The 24204-nt window shown below is 44.6% G+C and overlaps 1 protein-coding gene across 1 annotated transcript in view; it reads right to left on the bottom strand.

The window, feature by feature from the left end:
• Babam2 (BRISC and BRCA1 A complex member 2) overlaps window positions 1–24204 on the bottom strand; it is a 396592-nt gene that overhangs the window by 7013 nt on the left and 365375 nt on the right. The window contains exon 11 of the mRNA XM_026391012.2: window positions 22070–22223. Within this exon, the coding sequence (XP_026246797.1) occupies window positions 22070–22223 (154 nt within the window). The remainder of the gene's footprint in view (window positions 1–22069; window positions 22224–24204) is intronic.

Below are 24204 nucleotides of genomic sequence, written 5' to 3'. Positions count from 1 at the left end.
CTCAATGCAGATTTCTCAAACAAATGCAAATATTTGGCTTATTTGAAGATATACTTTAGAATGGCAGAATTCTATAACAGAAGGAAACCTCCACACAGTCAATCAGGACAGGGAAGGGAAAACTGAGGGATGGATGCAAAACTGAGGACAGGTTGCAATGGTCCACCTACTATGGCAGGTAACAATTATAAGTCACATAGGCCTTCTATGCAGTCCCTGGATAGAAGGCCAAATCTGGGAACAGTTCATCTTCAGTGTCCCTGATGCTCCCCTTGAGGGCCTCACAGCAAGTGAGCTGCAATCTGGTATGTGGATCAATGCAGCCTGCCCCTGGCCCAGAGCTAGTAGGCAGAGTGTGGGCGAGTGCTCCATCTCCTTCCTCTCAGGTGGACACTGCTTCCATCCTAACCTGCTTGGTGACAGGCTATGGTGGCCTTGTGGCCACATGGGCAGTGAGAAAGGCTGGGACAATGGGGCATAGTTAGCTGGGCTGGGGCCAAGGCCAGGTAGTAGGCATGGGAGCATGCCAAGGAACATGGTGCTGCCTGGGCCCTGGGGACCAAAGCAGAGCCCCAGTCCTGTGCTCATCTGCTCTTCCCGTCTCCACGTGTCTTGTGTGCCTGGGTGTCAGGTCCACTGTCTGCTCTGCCCATGGCTGTACAAGCAGGAGTTCAGCACAGGCCATGATGGTGGCCACATGGATGCCCATGGAGAATGCAGGACCTAACCACAGTTGTGGCCATGAGAAAGGCGACTCACCTGCTGGGCAGAAGTGGCCACTGTCTGATGGCAGTGAGTCACTACCGAGGTCACAGATCACCCTCCACTTTTTAGTCAGCAAAAGGGGGAAAACCAAGGAAGGCCCTCAAGGGGAAGTGCTCCTGGTACCAGCAGGGCTGACCATGTGGAGTGTGGGGTCCAGGCCCCAAGTCACACTCCGGCAGGGACCATGCCTCAAGGCTTCTGCTTAGCCCTGCCAGGGATCAGTCTAGACCCGTGGTCTAGTCCTAGTCTCAAAGAACAGAGAGAATACTTAGGACCTCAACTCAATGGGGCATAAAACAATCTTCTCCTCCCCACAGAGCTAGTCTGGGGATCTCAGGTGTTGTTTGCCTGGTAGTCAATCTGGCTTATCCCAGATCTCAGCATGTAGCTCACATCTTCCTCAGCTGCCTGGGGCCCTGCCTGTTGGCTTCTGGTCAGCCTAGCAATCTGTATCTTCATCTTCCTGGGTAGGTGTTCACAGATGGCCCTCAAAGATGTGGTGGGAGGAACAGCAAGATGGCCGTGGTCCATCCCCTTTCACTATCAACCCTTCACTCTGTGGCTGAAATAATATCCCCAGATGTCTGGCTCTCTGGCTTTAGACCGAAAAGCAGCAATTCCAAAAGATGAGATTATTCAATAGGAGAGTGTGCCGAGGGCTACCCTCCCTGCTGGGTGGGTGCAATGGTCTTCTGGAGACAATGATCTTTAGAGAAAAGGGTTATTCTTACAGTGGGAACTGGAGGTAGGCTCTGCTGGAGTAAGTGTGGGGCAAATCCACACAGGCTAGGGGGACCTGAACTTCTGGCAGGTGGAGGCCTTGTGGGTCCTCTCAAATCATGACAGGTGCAGTAGATGGGTGGGGAAGGGCCGACCACCTGCTTTGTGGGTCCATAGGACTCATTCCACTCAGCCCCAGCCCAGGGCCCTGCACATGCTGTCTCTGCATTAGACATCAACAAGTAGCTCTGTGGCCCCAGGAAAGAAAGGGTAGGCAAACAGTGTGGATAAATGATATCCACACACGGTAGAAAAGTGGGCTTGTTTAAACAGAGGGCTGTGAGATCCATTTTGTGGGCCCTGAACAGCACTGAAATGAAGTGAGGTCAGGTCAGAGTACACGTCGCTGGCAGGGAGAAATACAGTTTTATGAAACTTTTGTTTGAGTTAAATACACCGACTTAGGATTTGATATACATATCTTCCTGTGGACTATGGTAGAAGAGTCTGGAAGCTGCAATATAAGGAAAGGAGATGTCACTACATGCTAGGCCTCGAGTTGGTTTTCATCTGTACTCCTTGACATCTACTCTTCTAACAGGCCCACTACAGGGTCAGCGTCTATCTTTGCTAGTGAGAAATCTATGATTCAAAGATGACAAGTGACTTTTCTAAGATCACACAGCTAATGGGCAATGCTATTTATGAAGCCAGAGCTGCTTGACTTCAAAGAACACATTCTTTCCACCTTGCCATAATTTCCAGTGGAAAACTGGCTGGCAGTTGAAATGGAAGCCTTGGGCTCCGTCCCTGGCTCTGTCATGTGACTCACTCCTCCATTTTCTTATCTACATGAGGGAGTAAGATATATGATTCCTAAGATATTTTGATTTGGTGGTCTTTTCCCTCCCTAACATCATTTTAGCTGAATTTTGGCCTCCTCCATTAACATTTTCACTAGAATTGCCAATAACCCAGTGATGAATTTCAGGAGCTATTTACTGCTCCTGAAATTATACCTACATTTGCTCTTGAAAAACCCTCTAAATGGCCCTTCCTCTTCTTGTAGGTCTGTGTGTCTAGAGGTGTTGACCGGTACCTTAAACCCCCATTTGGGACCTGCACTGGGAAGCTGTTTCTAAATAGAATTATTACTCTGATAATGAGGGACAAAGGGATGAACTTGACCTCCCTCTTGCTTGCCCATCTGGCTCTTGGGACTAGTGAACTCTGAATGTCTGGGAGAGAAAAAGAAAAATCAAGAAGGGCACATGCAGCCCACCCAGGTGACATGAGAGGCACCATGAAAGTTCTCTAGGTAATAAGCCCCAGAAGGGCAAAGGGTATGTGGAAGCTTCCTTTAATTTGGAAGTCATCTGGCATCATAAAACCCCCTAGGTTGGCTGAGAAGTAAAACTTCTGCAAAGGGCTCTAAATGGAACACATTGTCCCAACATGATCAACATAGGGACCAGGAACTGGGAATACTGAGTCACTGCAGCTCTGCTTCTCATTGGCTATGTGACCTAGGATGAGCCACTTCACCTGTCTTGTGCCCCAGATGTCTCAACTGTAGAGGGAAGGGATGGTTTTGGAGACCATGCTGGATTCGGTATACTATTACCCATTATTGTTGATGTTGATTATCACTTTGGTATCAATCCAAGTCAGTTTCTTAAGTGTCAGTTTCTTAAGTGGAAGCAGTAATTTAATAAGTGACCTCTCCCTGTGCTCTGCTAGAGGGGTTCCCTCAAAAGTCCTAGTAAGTCTCAGCAAGGCACTGTACACATCTGAGGTTTCTATATATGCCCCTGTTGTCTCCCAATCTGACTTAGGATTCCAAGAATGATGGTCAGTATCCATCCTGGTCATTTTCTTCCATCCTTCAAGGCTGCAGACAAGCAACATTCACAGACTCATGGATAGCTCCCGCCATAGGAATGGGCTGGTTCCTGCAAGGCTAAAGGAATGCATGTGAGCAGGGCCCTGGCCCTCAGAGGACACACAGACACTTGACTCCCAGGGCAGAGAGCTGCATGCTAACCTAACCCTGGAAAGGAGCCAAGGAGGTTGGCTGATCCCCTTACAGGCCAAGCCCTCCTTGGCCCACTCAATGCTGATATTGAGCAAACTTTCTGCCTCAAGTTTGCTTTCTTTTCTGCTTATAGCTATGCCAGGGCATTATGCAGCAGGCCAGACGTCTAGCACCTTTAATGACAATAATAATAATTTGCATTTACACAAGGTCTTTCATCGGGGGAATCTTAAAGTGCATCACAAACAATAATTAATTTTCCTTTGCAAGTCTGGGAGCCAGCTAAGTAGGAGCCCCTTTATTTTGCAGGTAAAGGGTACTTTCCTGGGCCATGAAACAAGTTGGGGGACCTTTCCACCTACGCAAAAGCTACCCTCTTAAGGTCTGGCCTGAGCATTCATGGAGCCTGCTGCGGCCAACCATTCCTCCTGCCTCCAAGTTCCCCAGTGTGCACTGCTGAGCCATTCATCTGGCTTTAATCAGAGAAACTCACAGTTGGGAGAGGTCTCAGGAGGCTGTGCAAGGCAGGGCCTGTCCTAGCAGCTGAGGGGTGATCTTCCTGAGCACCTTTTGTGACAGAGAGCTCCGTACTTCCAGCCATGTTCTTCTTTCTCTGGAACTGCAATCGGGTCCCTTGGACTCCTGCCCACAGGCCTGCTTCCACTCTCTGCAACAGCTTTGCTACATAAACTATCTGGGGGGTGTGGGTAGATGTCTCTGGCATACAAGCTGTTGGCCTCTGTGGTCAACGTTGGGCAGAACTTGGTGGCTCAGACTTCAAGATGCAGCAAGGCCAAGAGAACTGAGTGGTGGGGCAGCTGGAGGCTCCACATTGGGCCTTGAAGACAGGCTGTCTCCTGAGCACTGTGCAAGAAATGCCCTGGGTGTCACTGTCCCTGGATTCTATGTCTGCCCAGATTTTAAATAAACTGGTTTATGTTGGGGAGCTGCATCCCGGTGATACAGACATACCCTAACTTTCTGTTCAATGACTGTCTGAATGAATATTCTTCCTTCCAAGGATCTATTCTTTGTGCATATGTGGGTTCTGGAGATTGAACCCAGGGCCTCACGGATGCTAGGCAAGTGCTCCTCCACTGAGCTACCACAGATCTGTTCTTAAAGTCTATAAATAACAGTCAATTCCAGAGACTAGTTTATTGAGACCAAGCCAGATAATAATCTCTTTAGTTTTCTTTTTCTTTCTTCTTTTTTAACCCTACTTTATCAGAATAAATACTTGGGGTTAAACATGAGAAGAAGAGATGCATCAGTGCTGAGCTGGCAACTGATACAAGGACATAGAATGCCATGATCTTCCGCACCAGATGGTTGGAGGCAAGGGGTGTGTCAAGAGTGGGGTTGGAGGCACAGGGCAAATGAAATCCTTTGATAAGTTTATCTTCAAACAGCTAGATCTTCTGGGGACACCAAGAGCTCCCTAGAGTGATTTCTGGGTCCTCACTGGTTTGCTTGAAAAGACACCCACCTTCACTCTGCCAAGAGCACAGTGTTTGGGTGAGATTTTTCTCACAGTGGTTTACTGTGGAAGGAATTTCGAGCATGCGTTAAAGGCTGTTGCTTTCCTAAAACCTGCACCACATATGAGCAGGAGGTTTGGCTTGTGGTGACACAGCCTTATTCTGTTTTGATTTCCCATGATTCTTACTTTCTGATCTACAATCAGGGCTGATCATTTTTGGCTTGGATTTGACCTGGGCCTTTAATTTGGGAGATGATTGAGAGAAGACTAGAGATGGAACCTCTTGGTATCATTCTGGGGCAAGGAGAACACCCTGTAATTATTCCCTATCTGCTGCAGAGAGAACATGGATCTTGGACTCAGAGAGAACAAAATTCAAATTTGGATCCAATACTTACTACCTGTGTGTCTGGGGAAGTCATTGGGTCTCCATTTCTTTCTCCACTGCAGCTGTGGTAAGATGACAGTGCAGGGCACATGGTAAGACCTCAAACCTCATACTTTCCATTCCTCCTCACTCCACTGCCAGCAGACAGCCACACACAGACATACACACACACCGAGGAACTCCTGCTTCATTTCAATTCAACAACCATTATTGCCAAGGGCCTGAAACACCCACAGCCACTGTCTAACTGGTGCCTGGCACCTAGTAGCTTTCCAATATTTGTTGAATACACGAATGAACTAACTTGACACTTGGTATTTTGCAGTTTATAATGTTTGTAAAATAGCAAATTTTAATCCAAAAAATCATGCATGTAAAATAGATTCCAAGGGGAAGTCACCTGCCCAAGGCCAGGCACAGGGAAAGACAGAGGGAGTCAGTGCCCGGCCATCAGCACACTGCTGGTTCAGGAGTGTCTTCTGGGCCTTCTGTGGTCACTGAGGGCTGACTGAGCAGGAAGAGTGTGGCATGGGTGTCTCCATGTTCCGTCACATGGGCCTTTCTAGGCACTGCTCCAAGCCCACGTCTGACCATAGCTCGCTGCAGCTAAATGTTACAGGAGTAACATCATAGCCTGATAACCAGCAGCAGTTGTTTTTAAAATTAGGAACATCTGTCAATAGGCAGGTGTCTTTCTCTAGGGCCCTGAGCTATGGTCCCATGCTACTGTACACAGCCAATCCCATGTTGACCTTACTGGCCTACCTTCCCCCTTTCCAATGGGGGAAGCTGGTGTACATATCCATCCTTCATCTTCTCAATTCCAGCTTTCAAGGTCACAGAGAAGGAAGTGCTGTGCCCACAAGAGGCACCATTCCTTAGCATGTGCTCTGCACATTTCAGGGGCTCATGATCATGATAAACTGCATTCCTACGTGTTCTCATTGTCTTTTAAAACTGAGATAGGGACAGAGATCCACATTAAGTCCTCAGCTACCACAGGCTCTCAGTCTCCTTCTTCCCACTCCTCTAGCCTCTGATCTCTGGAACCTGCTGATAGATGCGGTGAGAAGGGTGGAAGAGGAATCTTTCAAGATTCATTCACACGACCAGCCTGAATACAGTTCTCAGCATGAGCTGAGGAGTTCACAATGCTGTGTCACCCACCGAGAGTTCATCAAAGCCTTCTCAAAACTGCTCTGACAACACATCCTGCAGAGGAAGGTGTCCCAGCGAAATGTCATTACACGTGCTGAGCAGCATGGAACCCCATGCCTTGGGAGTGAGGTCAGTTTGTCCCCACCAAGAATCCATCTATTCTGGACCTCTGAGAACATTTCTTTGTGCTGCTAGTGTGCTGCCCTGGAGATGGAACTATGTCACGTGGAAAATCATGTGCATTCCTTAAGCTAAGCCAGTTTTAGGTCAGAAGTTGGCAAGGAAGAGCCAGGGGTTGGGCTCTCCAACATTAGCACCTGAACTTATCAGGCCTACAGAGCTCCCAGTCACAGGGCACTCATCCTCTGGCCCTGAGCCTGGGAGCCACGCCTGTACCGAAGCCCTGCTGCAGGGGACAGGTATGAAGGAGGTGTGCCTGGGGCCAGCCCAGTGTGCTATGGTCTCCAAGGCCAAGGCCAATTAGAGTTAACCTACTATTGCTGGCAAGAGTACTGTGGCAGGGTCCCATGAGCTACTGCATTTGGGAGTGTGGCACCTGGGCCCTAGGAGCAGGTGGGGGCTAAAATCTAGCCTGTGTTCAGCTTGCTAGGCTGTGTGTTTGCACAGGGACGTGTGTCCAGGGAAAGGGTCAGCTTTTGCTTTACCTGGAGCTACCAGTCAAACTGTATTAACCCAAAGGGGGACCTTTTTCTAATTTGCACACAGGTTTCTTTTCTTCTAGATTCAGTTCTGTGTTTCCGGTTCTCTATTAGGTATCTGGTACAGACAGATACATGGGGAACAACAGTGGGATGCAAATTCTGTAAGCTAGAATCTTGCTTGGTCTTGGGGGAAGAAGTTCCTTCTCTAGGCTGCATTTGAAGGCATCTTCTTAAACCTACTCCTGCTTTTCTTAATGCCATCTTCCAATTGCCCACCACTTAGCTATGCTCCCCCTCCTACTGCTAAGAGAGAGCAGGGGTAAGACAAGGTTTGGGTAGACGAACAGGTTCTCAAAGGCTGCCTTTGGTTCCCTTTCCTGCCATGCTAACCAAGCAGATCAGCATGCCCTTTCACGTGGGTCCAAAAGCATGCCCTGCCTTTGAACCATGCCAAGGAGCATAGTCAAATCTACACAGCTGGCGGAATTTTTTTTCCCAAACTGGTGGATACCATGGGTGCCAGAGTCACCAGACCAATAAACAAATACAGACATACAGCAAAATAAACCTCACCCTTTCAGAGTTCAACAATGTCAAAGCCTGCTCTGTATCACCAGGTACCACAGGGAAAAAATAAAGAGGCCTTTTTTTTTTTTTTTTGTAGCTAGTCCCTAACTAGTTACCTTTGGGATCTCTTCCTGTAAGAGAACGGCTGCAGAGCAAAAGCCTAGAATACTGGATTTGGAGACCCAGAGACCATCTAGTCCAGATACCAGCAAAATTCCCATTAAGGTCCAGATAATACATAAAAGTTTTCAGCTCTACAGACCACATGTTCTGTTGCAACAATTCAAGCCTGTCCTATAGTGTCAACAGCCGAAGTACAAGATGTAAATCAATGGGTGTGTCTTATTCCAATAAAACTTTATTCATAAAAATAGGTGTACTCATAGCTTTGCCATTGAGCTGTTTGCCAGTCCTTTATCCAGTCTAACCCCTCCCTGTGCAGAGGAGAGGTGAAGTGAAGGGCCTACAGTCATAGGGCCGTTTCAGGTCCCTCTGGAGACCAGGACTGGGCTTGTAAGGCACGGAGGGAGGAACAGAGATGCATCCTGCAGGCTGAGAGCCACCAAAGTAGAGGACAAAATGGCCATTTGGATAACTGGAGATTTTGACTAAGATGCTTAACTTCCCCACTGAGAACCATGAAGCGAGTGGGAAATTATGGGTTGAAACCTTTGTCCAGGCTAAACCTAATGGGATTGGGAAAGTTGACCCTGGACAAAGCTTGGCTTGCAGAGCTAGAACGTGCGGGTTGGAGCCTCCTGGGCAGATGTTGCCAATGTTCACTCATCAGTTAGACTCAGGTACAGTCTTAAAGTGTGTCTGGCCAAGGGCAGGAAAAAAAAAGGGAAAAGGGAACTGGAAAGCCACTGGCACTTGCCTGGGAACAATATGAGAAGAAAACAGCAAATTCATTTTTTCCAGTCAGCAGCTGGCCAGACACCTAACAGCACATAAATGGCCAGAGAGGACGGGCCCTCGGGTCCAGGGCTGAGGACAGGTTGTTTGGGCTGTCAAGCATTTTCAAAACAAGTTTTCTTGGTCTCATGACAGGTTGTGGCAAGAACAAGAAAATAAAAAGAGTGGAAGATCCCATGATCGCTGCTCTGGACTTCCACGTGGGCTGGCTGTGCCTGCACGGTCAAGTTTGCTTCTACAGTGTTCAGATAAAGCTGGTCTTAGGGTTAACACCACCTTGCCAGTGACACCATTTAATAAAATGATTCCTCTAAGAACTATCTGGCAGCTGGATAATCATTCCAGTCTGGGAGGACTAAGAGGTCAAAGTCATTCTTAAGCCCAAGGGTGCTGTTCTGCTCCAACCCACACCCTGCTTTGTTTTAATTTTCACCTCATGTTACATGCACAGATTCTTCCCCTGAAACTGAGGTTAAAAGCTACCTGCTTGGAGGTGGATTTTTCCATCTCAACCATAGAACTCTTGGTCAGGGTGGGGCAAGAAGGCAGCAAGGAGACATGATTGGGCGAGCAAGGACCAGGCTGGCCTTAGAAAGTGCCCTTAGCTTCCGCCAGCACTGGTCTGTTCTTAGGGCTTAACAAACTCTCTCTTGCAGGAGAGAGTTAAAGCAGAGCTGAGTGTGGGGTGTGGAGGGCACAGTGCCAGGCACAGTCTGGGAACCACTTACCATGGAATCCAGAGACATGATTCAGAAATCAACGAACAAGTGTCCTGGGGATTCTCAGATCCCCTGAATGGTCACCAAAGAACCTGAGGCTGTACACAGAAGAGCTAACGATGCCAGGCAGAGTACTCCCCCTGGATTGCCCTTCCAGCCTGATGCTGTAACCCTCAGCTTCCTGGAGCAGCACACATTTATTCTGCTAGCATCACGCCTGATGGCTGTCCCAAACCCTGGAAGAAACACTGTGGAAAGTGAACCTCCTCTGAGCCTTGTTCTTCCCTGATAGACAAGTTACCAAGCCACAGAGGATGTCTTCACTTCTGTGAGACATGTTTTGAAGAAAGAAAAGAAAATCCTCCACCAGGTCTGTAAGTTGGGGGAAGTAAAGGCTGATGTGTGTCAGTGCCCAGAGGCAGAGAGGGCCAGTGTCAGAGGGCCACTCCCATCCCCAAATGGGACCATAAGCATTTTGTGTCTCTTCCCAGGAAGTGAATGAAACCTCTGCCCAAAGCCTGCTGTGTGGAGAAGCCGTTATGACATGAGGGGGCCTAGCGGGCATGTGACCTTCCTCCTCAAATCTGCAGACTGGCTGGCAGGCTGAACTGTCCCTTGAAACAGGATTCTTAGCTAAATTCAAACTTCAGATAAACAACAAATAATGTATAGGAGGAATAAGTCTTTTTTTTAATATTTATTTTTTAGTTGTAGTTGGACACCATATCTTTATTTTGTTTTTATGTGGTGCTGAGGATGGAACCCAGGGCCTTGCACGTGCTAGGCAAGCGCTCTATGGCTGAGCCACAACCCCAGCCCCCCTGTGGAGGAATAAGTCTTAAATACTGGATGGAACACACACTAAATTATTTATTTATCTAAGTTTTTATCTTAACTAGGTATCTTGCATTTTAAAAAATATTTTTAGTTGTAGATGAACACAATATCTTTATACTGTTTATTTTTTAAAAAGTGGTGCTAAGGATCAAACCCAGTGCCTCATGCATGCTAGGCAAGCGCTCTACCACTGAGCCACAATTCCAGTCCCTAGGCATCTTGCATTTTTAATTGCTGTATCAGCAAGAAACTCCACAGTGGGTCTGAGGAAGCCTGAGCATTGAGGTGGCAAAGAAGGAGTGAAAGGACTCAAGACAAACGTTCCTTTATAATGTTGCATGAGTGTGAGCTGAGAACTGAAGTTCTTTATTAATATTTCCAAGGTTAAGAAGGATCAAGTAGAATTTACCTGTCTACACCAAGGGCAGACAATTGTATTGATGTGCAGTTTCTAACCGTAAGAAAAAAGTCCTTACTATCTACCAGAAAAAAGACCGAATGTCTTAGCATGGCAGTCAGTACTGAGAGCTACCATTACTTGAAGCCCAATATGGCAGGTGTTTTGCAATCGTTTCCCCATTTAACACTCACAATCTTCTGTGAGGGAGGACTGTTACCCTCATGTACAGATGAGAAAACCAAGGCCCACACAGGTAAAAAACAAACAAAGCAAAAGAAAAAATACAAGAAAGCTGTAGGACAAGGATTTGAATTCTGGTTAGTTAATTCTACAGAATTAGTTAATTCTACAGAATATGTTCTTTACCTGCAATGTGGTGCAAGTTACTTCTTTAAACAGAGTTAATTATGTGGAATTTGTATCCTTTCTCCGGTAAACATTTGCTGAGTGGATGACTGAATGAATGAGTGGCAAATGTGCTGGTGATTTGGGTCAAATCTAATCCAAAAGTTTGCCACTATAAATTCTCACTGCAGTGCGCCCAACCTGAGTGTCAACCAAGGCAGGCAGGCTAGACACTCTGCAGCCCTAAAAAGGCAGTTGGGCACAGTTGCCTGGTGAATTTGGATAACTCAGGCCATTAGTCTGAGGAAGAGAGGCAGCTTAATGCCCTGCACTGCCCCATTGCCAGAATGAAATCTCAAGCAGTGATGGATCATTCCAGAAATAAACTAGCAGGCATTGTACCTGGGGTCTGAGTTTTGGCAGTGTGGCGGGGGAGGCGATCCCTGGGGCTCTGTGTATTCCCTATGTGTAGTGAGCTCTTATATTTGCTAAATGGACCTAACAATAACTTAGCTGCAGCTACACAGAAGTGTCGCCTTATTAGGTACATTTTGATCAGCTCCAGGAAACCACTGTCACACCCTGCTTCTTAAAATCACAGCTGCTCTAAGGCCTGGTCTTGACTGGGCACAGTGGTGCACTCCTGTAATCTCAGTGACTTGGGAGGCAGAGGCAGGAGGATCACAAGTTCAAGGCCAGCTTGAGCAAATTAGTGAGACCCTGTTACAAAGTAGGTGGTTCTGGATTCCAAAATAAATAAATAAGTAACCTGCTCTCCCCACAGTATAGCATCTCTACCTGGAAGCTTGGCTCTGCCCACCATGGCATAAAAGGAAGCCAACTACATTTCCCCCCTCAGAAGTGACTCTGGACTAAGGACTGCCCGAGGTGGCCCTAGCCTCACTTCTGCTTTCTTGGCTTCCATTTTCCATCAGCATGACTAAGGGTCTGTCTGGGAAGACAGGAGACACTGGAACTTTCTGTCCTCATGTTGTGTAGCTTCCCTACTGGCTCGGGGACAGCTGTGAAGCAACGTGCTGCCTGTAGCCTGCTCCATGACAGTACGCTCCCTTCTTTTGCTGTGAACCCTGGTATTAAGTTTGGCCACAGGAACATTTCACCTTTTCTTAAAGGTACCTGGTGCCAGGCATTTCTAAAGAATGGTTTCTGCCAAGAATACCCTGGTTTTCCCCATAGGCATGGAGGCCTTCAGCCTCCTTGGTGAGCCATTAAGCAGAAGCTCTCTGGGCCCCTCTGTAGGTGGGTGGATGAAAACAAGCATCTAGGCACACAAATCTCCTGCCCTTAACGTCACCACTGTGAGCAAGACAGCAGGAAAGAGGCAGAGAAAAGTCAGGAGGTCAGAGGTTGCTTGGGCTGGGCCTTGGAGCAGGCATAGGGCACAGGCTTCGAATCTTCATACTGTATGTCTTGAACAAGTTCTTCCAGGAAATGAAAATGATGCATTGAATGTCAACTCTCTGCCAATCACTGTGCGAACAGTTTTATGTCAGTTAAGGACTTCATTTAATTTCCACCACAATGGTTAATGCTTAGCATGATCATACCTGGCTGTAGCTCCTTCTGTGTTCCATGCCCTGAAGCTGGCCCCCACTGTCAAATTTACCTTCCTAGGATGCAGTCCTGCTGGAATGCTGTAGCTTTTATAGATTCCTGAGTAAGTGTAACAGCCCCAATATCTAGTTGCCATTTTGCTCACTTCTATCAATCCTCTACTTCAGCAAGACATGATCTAGTTTGTTTTCACAGAGCCCTTGTGCTAAATGATCTGACAACAGAGAAGACAGCATCCTGTTTCTGCAGAAGCAAAGCCTCTGCTTTTATTGTGATCTGCACAGAATGACTGACCTGATCGTTCTTTGATGCTTCCCTTTTTTCTAGAATTCATGCCTTAATGAGAAGTGATAGAAACAAGAGGCTTGGCCCTCCTGCCTTGGCTGGACTCCACATCACCCATGACAGCCCAGAGCAGCCCTGGCGGCACCTGTCAGAAACCAACACGCACATCTGAACAGTCAAGCCTAATTCCCAAGAAGCTGTTTTAACTTGACATCTGAAAATGTACTGCATCTAGAATTATTTTACAGGGTGTGTGTTCAGGGCATATGTGTGCACGTTCCACAGCTGAAGTGTTCTATAAATATCAGATGCAGGCTGTACAAAAAGCATCACGTACAGGGTGTCCTTAATTCCATTTAGTAAGGTTTTTGATTTATGTCTGACCTCTGGCACAGAGGCAAGTTTCTCAACAGGAATAAGAGCATGCTAAGCTATCTTAAACATACTTTTCACTTAAAATCCCAGAAATGGATCAGATAAGGTAGGCACTAGTTTAGTACTTTCAGACAAGGGTACTGAGGCCCAGAAAAGTGATGTGTCTTTCCCACAATCTCACAAGAAATTAGTGGTATTGCCCAGATGAGACCCAGGTCTCCTAATTCCCAGGTCATTATTCTTTGCATTATTTCCACTTACTGTATGTTTCTTCAAAGGCAACTGATTCTATTAATAAAGGTATGTTCTCTTTAGTGCATTATAGAAATCTAAAACTAGCTCCTCTACCCTTTCCTTTCTGACTCTAAGACACCTGTGTATTTCCCAAGAAGGAAGATAATGTGCCAGACACGCTGGCATACACATGTAATTCCAGTGATCTGGGAGGCTGAGGCAGGAGGATGACAAGTTTGAGGTTAGCCTGGGTAACTTAGTGGACCCTGTCTCAAAAAATAAAAAGGGTTGGGACTATAACTCAGTGGTAAGCATCCCTGTGTTCAATCCCCTGTACAAAAACCAAAATAAACCCAAAAACAAAGCAAAAAAAAAAAAAGTGACAACAGTTCAAAAACAAGTAGGTGACTGTACTTGGGGACTGGGAACACCTTCCTAATGTGGGAGTGAGGAGTGGTAGGGAGGGGCGGGTGATACAATTGAAAACCAAGCCTGAGCACCCAGATGTTCTCATAATAGTAAAACTAAGTGAATTTCTCCCACAAAGATGTGCTGACTCCAGTTACTTTCATGAGACTCTCCTGGTCAACAAGTTCAGTGCAGCTTCTTTGGGTTTGTGTGACTGCGGCCAGGACATACACACTTGCTCTGCTTCCCACTGAGAAGGCAGGATGAATGGAGGCTCGGTCCTCGAAACAGCCCTTGGAGGAACAAAGATGGAGGGCCTGGGAAAAGATGGTCTGAGGGGTCCTGCCAAGGGGACTGATCTGCTCCGCTTCACAAGAGACTGGGGGGCCGGGCTGGGCTCAGCCCTGTGCCTGGTACAGCCGGGTCTGTGCAGCCGACTGACCACACAGTGGGCTGAGGCTGTGTTAGTGGTAACTGATGGCCAGGCTTTTTAATGGAGCTTATCATTTCACAGCAACAAATGTCAGACTTGAATAAATAACACGCTCTCTCTGACCTACGCGATTTGGAGAGGATGTCTGGATGTCAAGCAGATCTGGATTCCTCCCCATCCCTGTTTCTCTCTCTTCTAAGAGGAAAATAGACCAAATCCCTTGAAGATCCTTTTCAAAATGATTCTTTTTCAGAATTCAAGCAACTAATCATTCCACATTATTTATCTGTTTTACTTCTCTCTCCACAGCTTCTGTATTTCTAAACCCCGTGAGGGAAAAAGCCCAGGAGGGACAGGAGAGCTGCTCACATAGGAACCTGGGTGACAGGAAGGGGAGGCCTTGGTGGCCTCAGCTCTCCCCAATTCCCCTGCCAGCTCATCAGCACTGGTTCCCTTACTGTCCTCTCAGGGTGCCTGGACGGCCCAGGCTGTGCTGGCCTGGGCCTGAAAAATTCCCTCTTCTCTCCCAGGGGGAGTTTGGCTGGGACGAGGTTGGGAATTTTTAAAGGGAACTATTCATAGGAAACTCACAGTAAACAGAAGGCAAAGAGAAAGCCCATGAATCACAGGCTAGGTCGGACTGCAGGTTCTGTCACTGAAGTGTGACCCCACAGGGGCCTCCGGGGCCGAGCTTCCCAGGAGCCAGGCTGGGCTTCTCTGCCTACCTCAGTGCTCTGCCATTTGCCAATCACCCCTCCTGCCCAGAGTTGCTCAGTTCACAGCAGCTTCCTCTTTGCAGAGGGGATGAGGGGAGGGAGCAATTATAGATGGCCAAAATTCTTGAGTCAAAATTCCTGACTGACCCCCACAACTCTGGGGTGTCAGAGAAAGAGTGAATTACCAAATCTCCACAGGGTTTTCCCTAACACTGAGCTGGGTCTGGATGAGAAGGAATGAAGATGGGTGCAGAACTATGGTTCTGGTTCTGGAGCAGGTCCAGCCTGGGCTCCAGCCAGCCAGCTTACCAGGCATGAGAGAACTGCAGAGATGGGCCTGACTCTGCAGCCCAGTCTAGAAGCAAGGCACAGTGTGGGCCCCTTAAGGAACTCCCAACAGGGAGCCAGGGAATGATTTCTTCCAGGAGAAACAAACACACACACAGCCTCACGCTCTAACCACTGCACAGTGTGGACAGCCCTCCAGCACCATCCTGTCCCCAAAGAATTCTCATGCTCAGGACTCCTATGACCATTCGGTGAAGACACTGTCAGGACTAGGATTTCTACACTGAGTTCCAGAGTCCCAGGGACCAAAGAGGCCCTCAGGGGCCATAGTAAGGGATAGGGTGCAAATCAGGTGGGAACATCCACTCCTATCTCTTGAATCAGGGGGAGGAGCTCTATTTTGAGTTGTTTTATTTAGAGGAATAATACATGAGACTGGATTAAAGTATTTGGCAGCTAATGAAAAGTTTGAAAAAAAATGGTATCTCTTAGAATCTTAGGGTAATGACAATGAAAAATAATCAAAAAAGTCAAGAATGTAGAATTTCTAAAAAGAGTCTTAAGAGAGAAAGTTATTCTGGAAAAACAACTGGATGAGAAATAATAAGTCTGCTTGGTGAAGAGTAACATATGGGAAGTTACAGAATGCCTTGGAGCATCTGAATAGGCTTCTAAATAAGAAAATGACATCCCTTTCTGACCCTGAGGTGAGATGGGAAATAACAACTGACTTTAGGAGGTGCAAGATGAATGCTCCCATGTATTGATGAAGGAGCTATTTTTTGAAATATTCTTTAGTGATTCCTTTTAAATAATATTTTTATGTGTGACAAGCCATTATACTGTAGGTGGTTTGGGGGTTAAATTCTATTTTAAGATACTACTCCAGCCTCCACGATCAACCTAATGCTTAATACAAAGAAAATTATGGAAGAAAACAAACAAAACTACTCCAGCTATTCAGATTTCTTAGACTGGAAAGAATTATAAAAAGTCATCTGCTCCCTTCTAGGCAGGTCTAAAGCTGTGTAAAAGATACCTTGAGATCTTTTTCCTTTTTTTAAGTGATGGTTGGTCTTATGTAGATCAAGCAAGTGAAGGATGGAATTTTTCCACTTTTCAAACTGTTGTGTTGGTACCAAGAAGATAAAACTCCTGAGGATAGCAGCTTGAGGACAGGCAGTCTAGAACTTGAAAATCTCTGGCCAAGTCCCTGGGACTGGGGGAATTGTTTACTAGGGTATATGTGAAGGTATCTATGTTGGCTCTGTTATCTTTTAACTAAAATTATCTAATTTTTTCCTCCACGGGATGATGACACTGATAGTTAACATTGACTACACACTCAACGCATGCCAGACTGCACCAGACAATTCACCTGCGTTACTCTAGGCAGTGGGAAGCATTCTAAGATTCTCCACTCCCTGTAAAATCCCCAGGACTGCAAATATAAGGGATTTCATTCTGATAATTAGATTTTCTTATATGGCACAGAGGACTTTAAGAAAGAGATAAAGAGACCTAATCAACTGGATCTTTAAAATCTGGGTACAGAGGTCAGAGATACAGAGGTCAGAAACTAGAAACATGAGAAGGATTCAATGTACTACTATTGACTTGAAGATGGAGGGAACCACATGGAAAGGAATGAGGGCAGCCTCTAGGTACTCAGAATGGTCTCCAGTGACATCCAGCAAGGACATAGGAACCTTAGTCCTACAACCACAAGAAACTGAACTCTGCCAAGCCTCCTGAATGAGCCTGGAAGACAAGTCTAAGCTTCAAGGAGATCATGGCCCTAGCCCAAACCTGGATTTTAGTTATCTGGGACCCTGAACAGAGAACCAAGGAATGCTGTGTAGGACTTCTAATCCAGAAAAACTAGATTAAAAACTGGTGGTGTTTTAGGATGGTAAGTTTATGGTGGTTGTTAGCAACACAGAAACTTATATGCCATATATGATATTCATAGTAATCCACTGAGCTAGCCTTCACCATTTTATAGACAAGGAGACAAAGACTCAGGAGGATTATGTATTTACCCAACGACACATAGCTAGTGGGAGGCAGAAATGGGTTTAAACCCAGCTGTCTTAACTTCAGGCTCAGTGCTCTCAACTGCTCCATACATTTCTTCTCCATAGGCATGTTACTCAAATACCAGGTCTCTGAGGAAGGGGCCTCAGACCAATGATAGACTCGGAAACTGTATCTGTTGCCTGGGTGTGGGGGTGCAGAAAGGTCAGAAGTCATCTTCACTAGAAGCCAGCTGTGTGCCCATGTGAAAGTAAGTTAATCACTCTGAGCCTAAGGTCTTTTTTATCTGCCTGAAGGGCAGTAAGGATTTCTGTACAGCTGAAGTGACAGTCCTGTGAAAGTGTATGAGGGTGCAGGGGTAAGGCAGAGGCACCTGATGCAGTAGGGGTGCTGCTCTTCCCTTGATAACTGCAAGTCTTAACACCCTTGGTCTATAGATTGGGTATTGTCTCTCTGATGGCTTCTTTTGAGGAAGATGTGAAAAATAAATTTTCTCTAGAGGAAATGATTCCCTATTATCTATTATATGGAAACTACAGAATAAAAATGGAATGCAATTTTTCCTTTAAAAAATCTTTAAAAATAAGATATGTAAAAGTAAAAGTAAAACATACAAATATAATAGCATAAAATCTAATTCAAGATATAAAGAGAATCATGCTATTTTAGGCTTTTACATTATATGTAAAACCTTGTAATATTAATTCATTTTAGGTTGTGACAATTTAAAGATGTATTGTCCATGTATAAAATAATGAAAATAGCTGAATAGAAGAGAAAGAATTCTATACTAAAAAGTACTTGAGTAAAGCAAAAGGACACAGGAAGAGAGGAGCAAAGGAAGAAAGAACAGGAAATCAAAAAACAAATAGCAAGATGGTAGGACTTAAACCTAATGAGCTCATTTATATTATATTAAGTGTAAATGAGCCAAATATTCCCATTAAAAGGCAGAGATTATCAGACTAGATTAAAAAGATCAAGTTCTACAAAAAGTTTTCCTGATTATCAGACTAGATTAAAAAGATCAAGTTCTACAAAAAAGTTTTCCTGACATATTTATGACACAGAGATGAAATTAAAAAGACATGTAAAAATATGTAGAAGAAAGATGGTGGAAACATTTTAACATCAAATAAAGCAATCTTCAAGTCATGGAATATTACCAGAAATAGTCATTTCATAATGACCACTTTGTTAAGAAGACATTAGTATTTTAAAGATGTGTGTATCTTATCCACATAAGCAGCAAATGCCCCTCAACTTATGAGGGGATAACTTCCTGATAAGGACATGGTAAATTGAAAATACTATAAGTAAAAAATGCATTCATATACCTGACCTCTGGGACATCACAGCTTAGCAACACGCACATTTAAGAGTACCAATTGTTTTGCCTGTAAGCTACAATTCCTTGCTGTTGTCCAGGAAGGGGTAGGGGAGGGAGGTGGTGGCTGGGAGGTGGGTGAGTGGTGGGTGGGCTGATTTATTGAAGGGAAGAAAGAGTTGTACTAAATGTTGCTAACCCAGGAAAAAATAAAAAATAAAAAATTAGATGTATGGTTTCTATGTCCTTGCTCTCATATCATGGTAAAGTTGAAAAATTTTAAGTTGAATCACTGTAAGTTGAAAACTATATAAAATCTGTCTACAGTGTTATAAATTACAAGTGAATTATACTATATATATGTATAAAGTATAATACACACACACACACACACACACACACGGAAACACATAAAAAGATGTGAAAAACAAAACAAAAACAAAAAGTAATACAAAGATTCCAAAGCAGTCCAATGACAGTGGGAAGAAGAGGGAAAGAGCTGTCTGGGAGTTGAAAGTACACGAGAAAACCCACAAGGAAGAAGGCTAGAGGATGAATAGGCCTGAGGAGACAGAAACAGGGTGGGAGGAAAGATGAGCAGAGGCACTGAGGGACTGAGCAGAAGCTAAACCACAGGGCCTTCCATAGCTTAACTCATTGACTAGTCACAGCAGGACCAGCCAACAGGAGGAAGTATAATTCTCCTTTTTTTTGGTTGTTGTTGTTGTTTTTTGTTTTCCCAGTGCTAGGGATAGAACCCAGGGCCTCACACAGGTTGGGCAAATGCTCTACTACTGAGCTAAATTCCTAGCTCTATAATCATGTGATGAAGTTCTGAGAGGTTAAGCACCTTGCCCAAGGGTGCTCACAGGATTATACCCTGCAGTAGGAACAGAGACACACATGACTTTAGAGCTTGTGCTCTTCCAGCAAAGGATATCTGACTTGTGAAGAGAAGATTTGCTGGAGAGCCATGAGCAAGGGCAAGCACTGTGGCAGAAGCCCTGGTCAGTGCCAGGTAGTATCCTTTCTGCATTCACATGTCCAGAACTATGCTCTACAGGAGGGAATAAACAGCTGATTTCACTCAATGGGCTCCAGGGCTGTTCATAAACCGTGAGAGTGTTTATGTCATGGGCAGAGATCTCCAAGTGAATTATAGCCTTTTATGTACTGTGTACAGGATTTTCACAAGAGAAGGAAACAGGGCATGTATGGAATGCTGAAGTTGACCTTTCTCCCTTTTTAGCCTTTCTCTCCAAACTTCTCCAGCAACCTCCCGCCTATACTACAGGACAGCAATTTGGCTGTTTACCCATCAGCCGGCCTCTGACAGAGCCCAGTGCGGATACTCAGCTCACTTGAAGATGAGAGTCTTTAATTATTTCTTGCTAGCATGGGCTGCTGGCTTTCTCTTTGACTGCATTTAAAATGGATCCATCTTCACTATAGTAGAAAGCAGATTTTGTAACGTTACTTCAGATGTTTTCTTTAGACTGGTGTTAACATAAAGCAAATGTCTCTTGAAACTCTGAACCAATCTGTTAAGATAAACAGGCTTCACTTATGATATTTCTATACTGAAATCACAGGCTTGTGGTCGGTAGCTCCTTTAAGACTCGATTCATACATGCTAAAACATCTACTTAAGAAACACACTCACACAAACACATGCACACACCAAGATAGCTTTGCCATGGAAACCACAAAGACACGTCTGGTTCAGACTCCACAGCACATACCACAAATAACGGCCTGTCTTGTAAGGGCAGATCCCGTGCACACACAGGGGAAGCCCAGGAACTAAACAGCCGCCATGCTCCAGCACAGGACTCACTTTATGGTTCCTTTTTTTCAAGTTTATTTCAAGACATGGAAATCTTAATGATTGTACTAGTGATGTTTCCAGATGCTGCTTTCTTCCCTTTTAAATAGGATTTCAGACTGGGTGTCAGGATTAAAAAGGGACAATACAGGGAGAAAGAGTATGCATTAACAACACTGGGTTCCATACACGAATCTAGGTGGTCTGGATTTCTAGAGCAAGCCACTCTGCCATAAAGGAGTCCCAAGCCTGTTACCAGTAAAGGTCTTTTACCATAGAGAGTAGGAGCGATGCCAGGAGCTCCTTTGGAAGGGAAAGGGATATCAGGGGAAATTGAGAACATTTCGGCTTGGAAGGTCAGGCTTTAAACTGTCAGAAGTTTGATATGATTTATCTCCCTTGCTAGGTTACAAATTCCATGAGGCCATGGACAATTTCCAGTTTGTTTATCATTATGTCCTCAGCATGGAGCATGAACCCTGGAACATGGTAGATGCTTAATAAATACCAGATGAGCAAATGAACAGGATGCTTAATAGGTAGTCTTCATTTGTGTGACTCCTTGGATCTGCTCATCCTTCAGCTGGGATCACAGGTGTGAGCATATGGCTGTTCAGAGTGATAAAGTAATAACCACATGCCACTCTAGGACTTATTTTTGGAAACTACCATTTCAATCCACTGCTGTTTCAATCGAGGAGGCCAGGGTTCACAAAAACTGATGTTTCAGATACTAAAGTCTTACCTACACAAAAACACATTTCTGAATTTACCTATTTCATATGACTAAGTGCCTTGCTGTACCTCTAAGCCCCAAACATCAGTCAACTTGAACCTTCATCAAACTGCTACTTGTACAGCGATATCCGCAAGTCTAAGCAATCTGGGTATCTGTTTACTCTATCCAGAAATGTGCAGGCCCCACTTTGGGCAATGCCTGTAAAATGCACTTCGGAAATGCAATTAAATATATAATTCAGAGAGATTCAGTTCCATATAAAAAAGTAGCTATTGCATTCATGAACTGACCACTAGTGATAATTTTACTTGTTTACTGTCAGCTGAAATTTTCCATTTTTCAAAAAAATATGAAAGTGGCTATAAACATCTGAATTATTGACACCATTTACCCACAACCCTACTTCTTGTTTAGTACTTCTTCTCCAATCTAAATAGGTTAATTTCTGATAGATCCTATAACCCATTTGAAAAAAAGTATGGCTAATTTTAGAGACCAGGAGAAACAGTGGAGCAAGGAAATATTGCAGACAAAGGTTGGGTTCTTCCTGATAAGGGAATTGGCCAATTTTTTTCTATAAAGGGCTGAATAGTAAATAATTTTGACTTTGCAGGTCTCTGTTCCAACTGTTTACTCAGCCACGTGGCATGAATGCAGCCACTGCCAACAGGTTAAAAAAAAAAAAGGGCATTTTTTGTATTTCAATAGACTTTATATATTAAAAAAAAAATAAGCACAGGGTAGGAGTTAGCCAGTGGCTAGTAGCTTTGCAACCCCTGGATACCATAAGCAAAATGTTCCTCTCTGTAGTAAATAATAATGGATTCACTTACTTTGCTCTTTTGGCCATTTCATTTCCGTCCCATCTGGGGCTGTATGGATAATTTTTCTGGGCCTGGGAGTAAAGCTGTCCACTGTTGGTAAAGTGATATACTGACTGAAATGTCAGAGTCGGCTGATCTCGAGGGAAAAACAAAGGCAGGTCAACTGGAAAGACAGAAGAGAGGAAAAGCAAGTTAGATATAAACACATCTTATGACACTGTTTTGGCTAAATCAAGAATGTTGGGTCCAAGACTATTGGAACCACAAATTCTGGCTGAGGCTTAGATAACATGGGTGGAGGGAGGACCAAGAAATACAAGGTGTCCTCCCTGATTTAAGAAGTTCAAAACCTAGTGAAAGAGGTGAGTCCCATGTGAGGGCAAGTGTAAGCAATATGGGGCTCGAGGCGCAAGTGCTGAGAAACAACATGAGATGGTGTAGAGGCCAGGCAGAGGCTGGGCAGAGGCTGGGCAGAGGCCAGGCAGAGGCTAGCAGGCCCCCTGCCCCCTGAACTCCCTGGCCTTTGCCTTGTCCACTCTTTCACTGCAGAGGCTGCTGTGAAACTGTTCTAAGTCTCTACCACACCATCAACTCTTCAAGGGCCAGGCAGGATCTGTCATTTGGTGGGGGAGGTAGGACAGAGGCTGTTGTGCCAGAATGGATGTAGAAAAGGGATAAAGAGGGCAGGTGATCATCTTTCGTAGGAACTATATATGGCAACTAGACCAGAAAAAATAAAGTTATCACGCTACTTCCAATCAAGCAGTGATTTTTGATACTCAGCAGTTTCCATTTTTTCCATATGTGTTATGACATTTATTTATATCTCCTAAATCAGAGGGGGCTCCTTAATGGGACACAACAGGGACCAATCTAAGCACTGCATACGCTGCTGGTGCAGGACGGCGGATTCTAATCCTCACTGTTCACACATATTATTCTTTTCATTTTGTGGTTCTTTAACTCAATTTTTAAAAATAAAATGACGTGCCAATTTCGGTTGAGGTAAACTACCATTAAAAACACTAATTGTTTCAATAGCATATTCTTTAAGGTGGATGATGTGTGAATGTGTGAAATGCTAACAGGCACATCATTGAAACAAAACAAAATACAAAAAAATTGTATAGAGTTTTCTAACCTCACAGAGTACTTTTTTACATACTTTGTCTAATTTGTTACTTAAAACCTTATGAAAGTGATATTATTTTGACCATGTACCTTTAATAGATGAGCAAACTTGAGACTCAATGTCATAGGCAGGAAGGGGCAGGAGTCAAATCCAGAACCATGATTCAAATCCCAGGTTCCTACTATGTGACAAGGCCACCTCCTGCTCTGAAGGACAGGAGAATCACCTGCTTACACTCACTACGTCACAATTACAATTCAGTAAGAAAAGTCTCCACTGTGAAGAAGGTGAATGGTCTTATGGCTACCTGAGGCAGGCATATGAAAAGGTATATACTAGACAGTTCTGCATCTGTCACCCCAGCGTGGGTGACACTCAACTTGGACAAAGCCCTCTAAGCACCCAACATGATTTCTTAAAGGAAGTTAGGTTCACAGCAAAATTTAAAAAAAAAAAAAGAAAAACCAACAAAAAAATCCCAAGAAACAAAAAACTATCCAGTTAGTAGGGTCTCTCAGAACTCTGAGTGCACTTGACCCTGAAGGTGTCTGACTCAGCACTGCAGGGGGTTTCTACAGATGAATCACGCTGCAACCCAACAACAGTGGCAGGACTGTGGATGTCCACTTTTTAGTCACATTTTTCAAGAGTCACAATAGGGCAGTCTCAATACATGTCTGTCCATGCCAAAGCAGAGATTTCTCAGCACATAGGAACAAAGCAAAATATGAAAAAGTCTAACAGAAATGATAAATGACTCAATTCAAAAAGCCCTTTGGACCCTTTCATATTACAAAGCTTGACCTGTAATATCTTCATCACTTTGAACAAATATTGCTTTCTAAACGTTTTATATCTTTTCTAATTATTCATTTAATTTCCTGTGATTAATTTTAGAAAAATACCTTCATATATACTTTACTTTGACTTCAACTGTAGTTATTATATTACATACAAGTTCCCAAAGAAAAACGAGATTCAGATTAACCTCCAAAGCTATCATTAATAACAT

This window comes from Urocitellus parryii, chromosome 12, assembly GCF_045843805.1.
Source record: "Urocitellus parryii isolate mUroPar1 chromosome 12, mUroPar1.hap1, whole genome shotgun sequence".
NCBI lineage: Eukaryota > Metazoa > Chordata > Mammalia > Rodentia > Sciuridae > Urocitellus > Urocitellus parryii.
This window is presented reverse-complemented; position numbering and strand designations above follow the sequence as displayed.